We start from the raw sequence: 8,274 nt of genomic DNA, 5'->3' as shown, positions 1-8,274 counted from the left end.
CCACATGCAGTGTCTTGCAATCTTCCCTTTTGAACTTCAGATACCAGAGCCAATGATGTGAACCAGCATCACGAGTTCCACTCAGAAGTGGGACACTGATGAAGATTTGTTAAGAAAGGCTGACCTGCATTGGTTAGTAGAAAAGGAAGTGATGTGGAAGGTAGGAATTCCAGAGTCATCTGTCCAGGTGGAAAAATTGTAAACTAAAGATTTTATTATAGTCTAGTTCATTCCAAAGAAGTTGTTTTTCTGATATATTGCACTCACTACAAGCCAGTCATCCCAGTTGCTCCAGTTATTGGTGAGTAGGAGTGGTCTGTGGCAAGGAGGCTTTACAGCCAGCAGCTGGTTCATTTAATTACAGATAGACATATTTTCTGTCTCTAATTCAAATGCTGCCCAAGCACACAAGTACAGTTTGTTTGTTCTAAAGCAGTCCTTTTGACCTAGATAACTGCTACTCCCTCTTGAGACAAAAACTCTTCTCACATTCTTTTAAAGTTCTTTCATGTTGCAGCCCCATGCAACACACAAAGTTATGGAAGTTGTAACAAAATGACATTAAACGAGCACTGTGAGACATATCACACTTAACACTGAGAAGCAAAATTAAAACTGACCCTGAGATATTCTAAGACTTAGCAGCAAAAGGAATATTTTCTACTTAGGCTTTTGAAAATCACATTTAAAAAAAAAAGAAACCAGCTCAGGACTTACCTCTATATGATGCTTGCCTTAAAAAGATGCCTAGAAGAGGTCTTGTACAGTAATGTTATGCACTGGAAGGTTTACACAGAATTAAATGGAAAGACTTATTACTGGCATTCAGAGAAAATCACTGTTTCATTACTTTCTGTTTTCTCTTGAATCAGTACTTCCCAGCTACTGCCAGTCCACAGTGCTGCTACAGGAGGAGCTTTCAACTAAGTTCCCAGTGGAGCATCTGATATTTTTCCAAGAAAAGCTCTTGAGACGCTGAACGAAGAGTCCTTTTCAGCACAATCCCTGTGCCCAACAGCTCTCTACATAAAAGCCCTCATTATGAATTTTGAGTCAGTGGGGTTTTCCTCAGTCAGTGTGTGTTGCTGATCAGGCTTTCTTGACCTAGAATTGGTGTTTCTGTACAGTTTGCATGAAGCTCTAAAGTGCATTCAAATGCTGTGCAGGCTAATGACTGCAAAAGATAAAAAGGTCCAAAAGAAATCACATAAAAAAATTTTATTCAGAACTGACAACTCTGTAACCTCTCCCTTAGCTGCCATCTCATTAACATATTTTTTCAAAAGCCTTTTCTCTGCTTCATTACATAATTTGTGTTACAAAATCCAGATAAACGCTCATTGTTCCCAGATCTAAATAATGGCTTATTGCGCCTCCTTTTTCTTTCATTTTTCCTAGGGAAAATTAGGGGACAGAAGGGGCTTGTTTAGATGGGAAACGAACCACACCAATTTCTGAGTAACATCTGGGACAGCTGTTGTCTGTGGCATTATGATATGTTATGCCAAGACTAGTGAATGATTCTTTCTGATACTTCTGCAAAGTGGAAGAATTAATATTATTGCTCCCATCTGACAGACTAAGAAGGTCAGTTCATATTTTCTGCATCTCCTGTATCTCATTGTTTCACACTGGGCAGGGTTTGTCACATCAGAGAAGCTACTTGTGTCATATGGCTGTAAGGGATCAGTTGTAGCAGCAGGTACATAAATGCTTGGCCTTCCATCAGAGTCCTGAAGGTACTGGTATTGGCATTGAAATGAAAATATGAAGTTCTGTTCATTTTGCTCTCTAACTTGTATTTCTAGTAAAGTTTCCTATGTGAAAAAGTAGAGCTGAGGTCCAGTGAGAGACAGGACTCGCTGCTCCTGGGGCCTCTGGTGCTGTCAGTGGCCCTGCTGCAGTGAGGTGGAGGAACCCTCCCAGCCACTGTAAATCACACTTACGTGGGTAAGAAAGAAACTGAGATCTCCTGAGTTTCTCTGGGGACTAGCAAACTAATCTGTGTGTGGAACTCACACTGCAAACCAATACTTCTCTGGAAATGTTGCTGGTTTTCCTTTAAAGAATCTTTGGCTAAGCAGCTGTTTGGGGTGGAGTTACTGCAACAGAACCTTTCAGTTTCATTTCTTTTCCCTCTCTGCTGTTAGAAGAAAGGATATCCAGCAAAATAAAAATGACAGAAGAGAGCAAGTTCTGCAAAAATTGGTAAGAGATCTTTCTCTCTCTCCACCACTACAAAGCATGGTGATTTCAAGAGTTTTAGGTTTTTTCTTATTGCTATCCAGGTCTCCTGTAAGAGGAGGAGCAGAGGAAGGACCACACAGCCGGAATGTGCTAGCCACTTGCATAGGAAACAGAAATATTTTGTATGAATTTTCACATTTCCAGGTTGCTGCTCTCTAGCTACTTTGCTGTGCAGAGGTTTCTTCCACAGCCCTCTCCCTGCTGTTTTCTTTTTACAGAATACCTCTGTGGGCAATGTTGAAGTATCTGGCAGAGGAGTCAGTGCATGGACCATGCAAACCCAGCAGCTGCCTCAGTTTCTCCCCATGACTGATGGTTCTTTCTGTTGCTATATTTGTAATTAAGTGATAAAATATTAATTTTTTTCAGGGTAATTGGCCACGTCTCATAGAAGGCTGAAAGGGGCCATGAGGATAGCACAGCTTGGTGTGTCTTGAATAGTAGCAAGGCCATTGGGCAAATTGTATGAACAAAGGCAATGAAGCACTGCAATTAAAGAGCCAAACTTAGGAGGATTAAACATGAGTTTAGCCTCAATTTTATTTGGCCACAAAGGAAAAATGTTCATTTACTCTTCTCTCCCTTAATGTGCCCGGTAGTAAACAAAATGTGCCTGCTGGCAACTTCTCTCTCCATGAGGCTCACTGCATGCGGTTCCTCACTGTCTGTCCAGAGTGTGATGAACCAGTTGCTCAAAAGGATATGGAAGACCATCAGACAGAAGCACACAAGCAGGTGAGGAATGCTATGTGTTCTTCAGGGTGTTCTTGCAAATAGCAAAGATCTCTGCCAGCCCTGAAGTAGTATGTTCATGTTACCATGCTCCGTATTAACTAGATTTTAATTCATGTCATTGTTTGACCAGAAAACCTGTAAGGGTCTGATACAACTCTTCAGGTCTGGTTATAGCATCTTGTGATCTTGTTGCACACTCAGCTTAAGAGAACGAAGCTTCCACTATGGTATCTCAGTTTCCACAGCAGTACAACTCACAGATGATGCACAGATATGTGCTGCTAGTGCTTGTGAATTAGCCCAAGCATGCAAGTTGAATGATTTAAGGAAGAGAGACAATACTTGATCTGACATGAACCTTGCTTGTACAGAGCTGTGACATTAACTCACTTTTTTAACAAAAACTGAACTGGCAGAGTATGTTTCTTGGGTCTTGGCACAGCGAGGCAGCAGCATTTTTAGTGTAGCATTTAGAGCTCTGTAGCTAGAGGCATGAATACACAGGCATGACTTTTTATTCTTACTAGTTGTATTGTTTTAGCAATTCCATTATTTCAGTTATTTTACAGAACATGAGTAGTTCTCATGGCAAACCTATAGGAAACTGGCACACCTCCAATTTTAGAGGGGCTGTTATAGACTAGTTGAATATCAGATCTATACTCTTTAGTTAAAACTCAGTCAAAATTTTGAATATGCACTATTTCACATCACACTGCATTTACACATGGGCACCTTTGAGAACTGGATCCTCACACAGGATGATAGTTTCCTGCAGAATCATCAGATATCTGTTCTCCCCAAAATCTCATCAACACAGCTCAGGCCTGACAGAGTAACAAAAATTCACCAACTGGTTGATGATAGGGATGAAAATGAGAGGAAGATCTTGGCAGCTTCAAGTTGTATTCCTATATGAAAGCATCAACCATCCTCCGATGCTCCCAGTGAACTTCTGTATGTTCTGCTTGCAGATCAGATGTAGTCTTTGCCATCAAAGCATGCAGCAATACCAGTTGGAGCATCATGAGGTAAGTAAGTATGAGTGCACTACTTTTTAGCTTCCAAGATGACCTCTTTGACCAGACACAAAAAAAATCACACTAATGGTTTCAACAGCAAAAACATGTAAATCCTTGACTCCTGTTCTGGACCATGAAGAAACTTAAACACCTCAAGAGTTGCAGTGTTTTGACTATACCTTTTGCCCCTTGTAGTTAAGTATATCCCATGGTGGTTGCCCATCCAGTTGTGATGGGACAGTCTGTTCGAGGAGACAATCTATTCCTTTCTCATCCTTGACATCTCAAGCTGATAGTCTTTGAGAGCTTCTCAAAGACATTTGTGTCCTGCCCCCACTCTCATATTGCCTGCATTTCCAAAGTTAAACAAAGTGAGAGTCAATGAAACATCTGAAGAGAAGATATGCAAAAAGTGTGGCAGAGCTGAAAGTGAGAGCAGCCTGTCCATGCTAGCTCTACTCTAACTGTTTCAAGGAACCAAAGCAGTCAAAACAGCAGACTTTCCCTGGTAGTGGTAGGTGATGTAACGGAATTTTCTAGGTGGGCATGTGCTCTGTTGCTAACCTATACTGACACAGAACATCTTCACAGCTGGTTTTGCCTTTTATTGCCTAAATCACCTAAAATAAAGATAGCCTAGACAGATGAACTGCTAATGCAGCTAAGCCTGCATTTGATTTTGTAGATACTCCTTAAGGAGTACATTCTTAAACAGGCACCCATTGCTCTTACTCAATGCCCTCTTTTAGTATTGACAGAAAAGCTGCAACAGTTTCCTCTATTTGTGTGTAGAACAAGGAGTGTCAAAAACGAGCAATGAAATGCAGCATCTGTGATCTTGAAATGCCCTTCAACAAGCTACAGGAGCACCTGGACACCTGTGCCAGCCGAACAGAGAGGTGTCAGGAGTGTAACAAGTACATCATGTACAAAGACCAGAACAAACACAAAGAGATTTGTCCCAACAGTGGTCTGTCCTGCCATGAGGATGTGGACTTTCAAACCAGTGCAGCATCCACTAATGCAACATTTATTCACCCCACTGGTAAGCAAAATTCCTCATTGTCATGGACTGGGTCAACTCTGTTAAATCTCAATGAAAATTTTCCTGCCTTCTCTACAATTCTCAGAAATCCAGGCAGGAAGGGATTGTTGTTTAACCAACCACAGTGAAAGGGCCACGTGTTGCTTACTGTTGTGCTGGTAATTGTAAAGCCAGAGTGATTCCACTGACTGGTAACTCATTGGCCATGTTCTTTTATGCCTCCCTTATATTTTGAAAGTTAAATTCCTTCTGTCAGAAAATAAGTAGAACTTGTTTCTCTTTCTATTTGTTGTACAAGAGAAAATGTGATTTAGAATTTCCTCCTACTTCATGCACAAAGCCAGTGATGCATACCTTGATTTCTTAAAGTTGAGAGCAGCTTTATTAGGCCTAAGGTATTGGGCAGAGTATGTCAAGACAAAAGATTAATGAACCTAGTCAATGATTCCAGAAAACAACAGGCATTGGTTTGTGCAGTGGTTGGTAAAATAGATTGTAGAGAGCAAACCCTCCTAGCAACAGAATTGGTTGGGCCAGGGTAGGAGTGAAGCATCTTGAGCCACAAAACATGGGGCTGGAATGGAATTTCATTTATCCTGAAATGTGTGAGAAGGGATGGTTAGATTGGCTTGAGCAATGCCAATAGCAAAATGTAGTTACAGCTCAAATTCCTTCTTAGCCAGTGGAGTCAGAATTCTGTATTTCTGTAGAACCAGTGACCATACACAGATCTGAGCAGCCTGTCTAGATAACTATGGTCAGTACTTTCTTTCCATTTTTTCCCCCTTCTGAAGGTACTGGTGGCAATCTTTGTTCGAAGTGCAGTAAGTCATTCCCAGATTTCCAGTACTCCCAACATCTGGTAAGCATATTTGAAACTGAGCAAGAGTATGGTCTGTGCTTAATTTCCAGCCAGGTTGTTTCTCTGAAAAGCTGTATATTAGGTAAGAAAGGGCAGTGTGTCTTGGCTTTTCAAACACAGTGTCATGATACAGTGAACTGCGCTGAAGCATCACTGTGAGGAGGTGTCCAAGGTCCCTCTCCTTGCCTCACCTCTGTCACAGATCACAGCATGGCCACATGGTTAGCTGTAATGCCGATTTCCACCTCATCATGCACGCTCTCTTCTAACAGGATAAATGCAGTGCAGCCCATAAGCTGACTAAAGTTATAGCTGGACAGTCAACTTCAAACCAGATCAGGGATCCACCACAGTCTTCTTCCTTCCTGGCTTCCTCTTCCTCTTCTGAGAATGCAATGGCATGGAAAGATGTCCGTCCCAAAGGGAAAGAAAGGGACCAGCCACTGACCTCCAAAACCCCAAAGAACAAAAAGATTGGCTTTCCTTCTCCCATAAGAGGTGGACATTCCACATCACCTCAAGGTCTTAAAGACACTCAGTCTTTTGACATGCTGGTGACCTGTGACCATTGCAACATTCTGCTGCCACTTCCAACCCTTCGGAAACATGAGGTGAGAAGTGATGCATTGGACTTGGCCTCCTACCTGCAAAGGGCCATACCTACACAGTCAGTACTTACCTCCATATTGCCTAGGCTCCCAGTGCCCATCTCTGCATTCCAAAGCTTCTTGAAATGTTGGCTATAGGTACAGTGCAAAGTGTAGAATTTGTTAATTCCATTGACTATGCTCATATCTACACAAACAAGATCCATTGCCTATAGTCTCCTTGAGTTTTAGGAAAAGAAACTCAAGCTATTAATTTTAAGCTCAAATCCTGGAAGGTCTTCAGCAACTGTCCTTGTTTGCTGAAGTCTGATGTTGTTCCTGCTAAGCAAATTGTAGGATTATATTCCAGTTGCATCAGAGATGAAGCTATAGGTAACTTTTCATCCCAACAAAGGGGCCCAATTGCCTCCCTACTTAATATGATGGCTTGTTGACTACAATGTTAAATTCTCCTCTGATATGACTGTTACTTACTTTTCTAGATCAAATGTCTGCATTGGACAACTTTGCAAAATGCTAGGATAAAATGAAAATCAAGCCATGGGGAAAAAGGTACTGCAGAATTTCAGAAATGTAGAACAGATTTCATCATTCAGGAATATTCTCCAATGAGTAAACAGGAACAATGGGATATTTTGCAGAGGAAGTGCATCTAGTAAAGCTAATACTCAGAATATCCCAAGCTCTTTAGATTCCAACACACAGTGGGTTCCCCTGAGGCTGCACTAAGGAAGCATTGCTCCATAGCCAGTCTGTTTGCACTCTCCTGACTCAGACTAACATGCCTTGTGCCTCCAAAATTAAGCTACTTTGAAGAGTGCAGTACTTCCCCTACTGAAGCAGAGGCCAGAACATCCTCCTCTGGTTTTCAGTTCCTGGCAGAATCATTTCCTCTTGGTCAGTTTAATTAAGTGGAACTGAAAGCAGTTGTTCTCAATCTGTCCTTTTCCTGCTTGGTTCAGTAAATGATATATTACTTCTCCCTGTAAAACCTTCCTTTCCTTGTGAATTAAAGAGAGAAAGCACCAAAGTGAAAAATAGGACGTTTGTCTAGTTTGGAATCATAGGACCCTGGTCTTGAAATAAAAGTGAGGACATGGTGATTACACAGATTATTTGAACTGCATTGTGGGGGTTTTATATTGTCCATCTGAGCGATCACCTAGGAAGGCTCTAAACATGCAAACCCACTCATAACTGGGCTTTCTTTGTTTGCAGAAGACTTTCTACAGCATTCGTGACTAAATCTGGAAATAAAGGCACATCTTCAGACTGAAGCTTCAGCAAAAGACACTGAAAATGTGATAGCTTTATCAGTAAATAAAAGTGCAGACTTGCTACTCTGGATTAAGAACAAAGAGCGACTCAGAGTTTTTATCCTTTGTCAAGAGAGGCATTTAAAGGTTTCACCAGAAAACTTAAAAGTGATGGGGGCTCAACAGCTGTTGTCATTTTGAATATTCCTGTGTAAGTTTGCCTTAGGAATGTACTTTCCCCACCTGCTTCAGCAGGGAGAGCAGCTTATTTAAGAACATTTGTTCTGTGGGAGAGAAGGAAATAAAGAATTCAGAATACCTTGTCACGTTGAGTGCCACCAACTCCTCTCGCGCTCACTGAGAGCCGAAAACTCAGTGTTTATCGCGGCCCAGTGAAATAACATTAACTCTTTGGTGAACCGCTGAACCCAGGGCCAGCGCACGGGGCCCGGCAGACACGGCCCGGGGCGGCCCGGGAGGGGCAGTGCCCGCGCGGCGC

General features: G+C 41.9%; 1 protein-coding gene across 1 annotated transcript; it reads left to right on the top strand.

The window, feature by feature from the left end:
• Window positions 1-2,176: 2,176 nt before the first annotated feature.
• Window positions 2,177-6,582, top strand: LOC103810319 (XIAP-associated factor 1-like; the record flags this gene model as incomplete). Its single annotated transcript, XM_009083219.1, has 6 exons — window positions 2,177-2,208; window positions 2,847-2,982; window positions 3,957-4,013; window positions 4,797-5,049; window positions 5,844-5,911; window positions 6,184-6,582. Coding segments are annotated over exons 1-6 (945 nt in total), but the record flags the coding sequence as incomplete, so codon positions are not given.
• Between the last annotated feature and the right edge of the window lie 1,692 nt (window positions 6,583-8,274).

Source organism: Acanthisitta chloris, unplaced genomic scaffold (genome assembly GCF_000695815.1).
Source record: "Acanthisitta chloris isolate BGI_N310 unplaced genomic scaffold, ASM69581v1 Scaffold45639, whole genome shotgun sequence".
NCBI classification, from domain to species: Eukaryota; Metazoa; Chordata; class Aves; order Passeriformes; family Acanthisittidae; genus Acanthisitta; species Acanthisitta chloris.
This window is presented reverse-complemented; position numbering and strand designations above follow the sequence as displayed.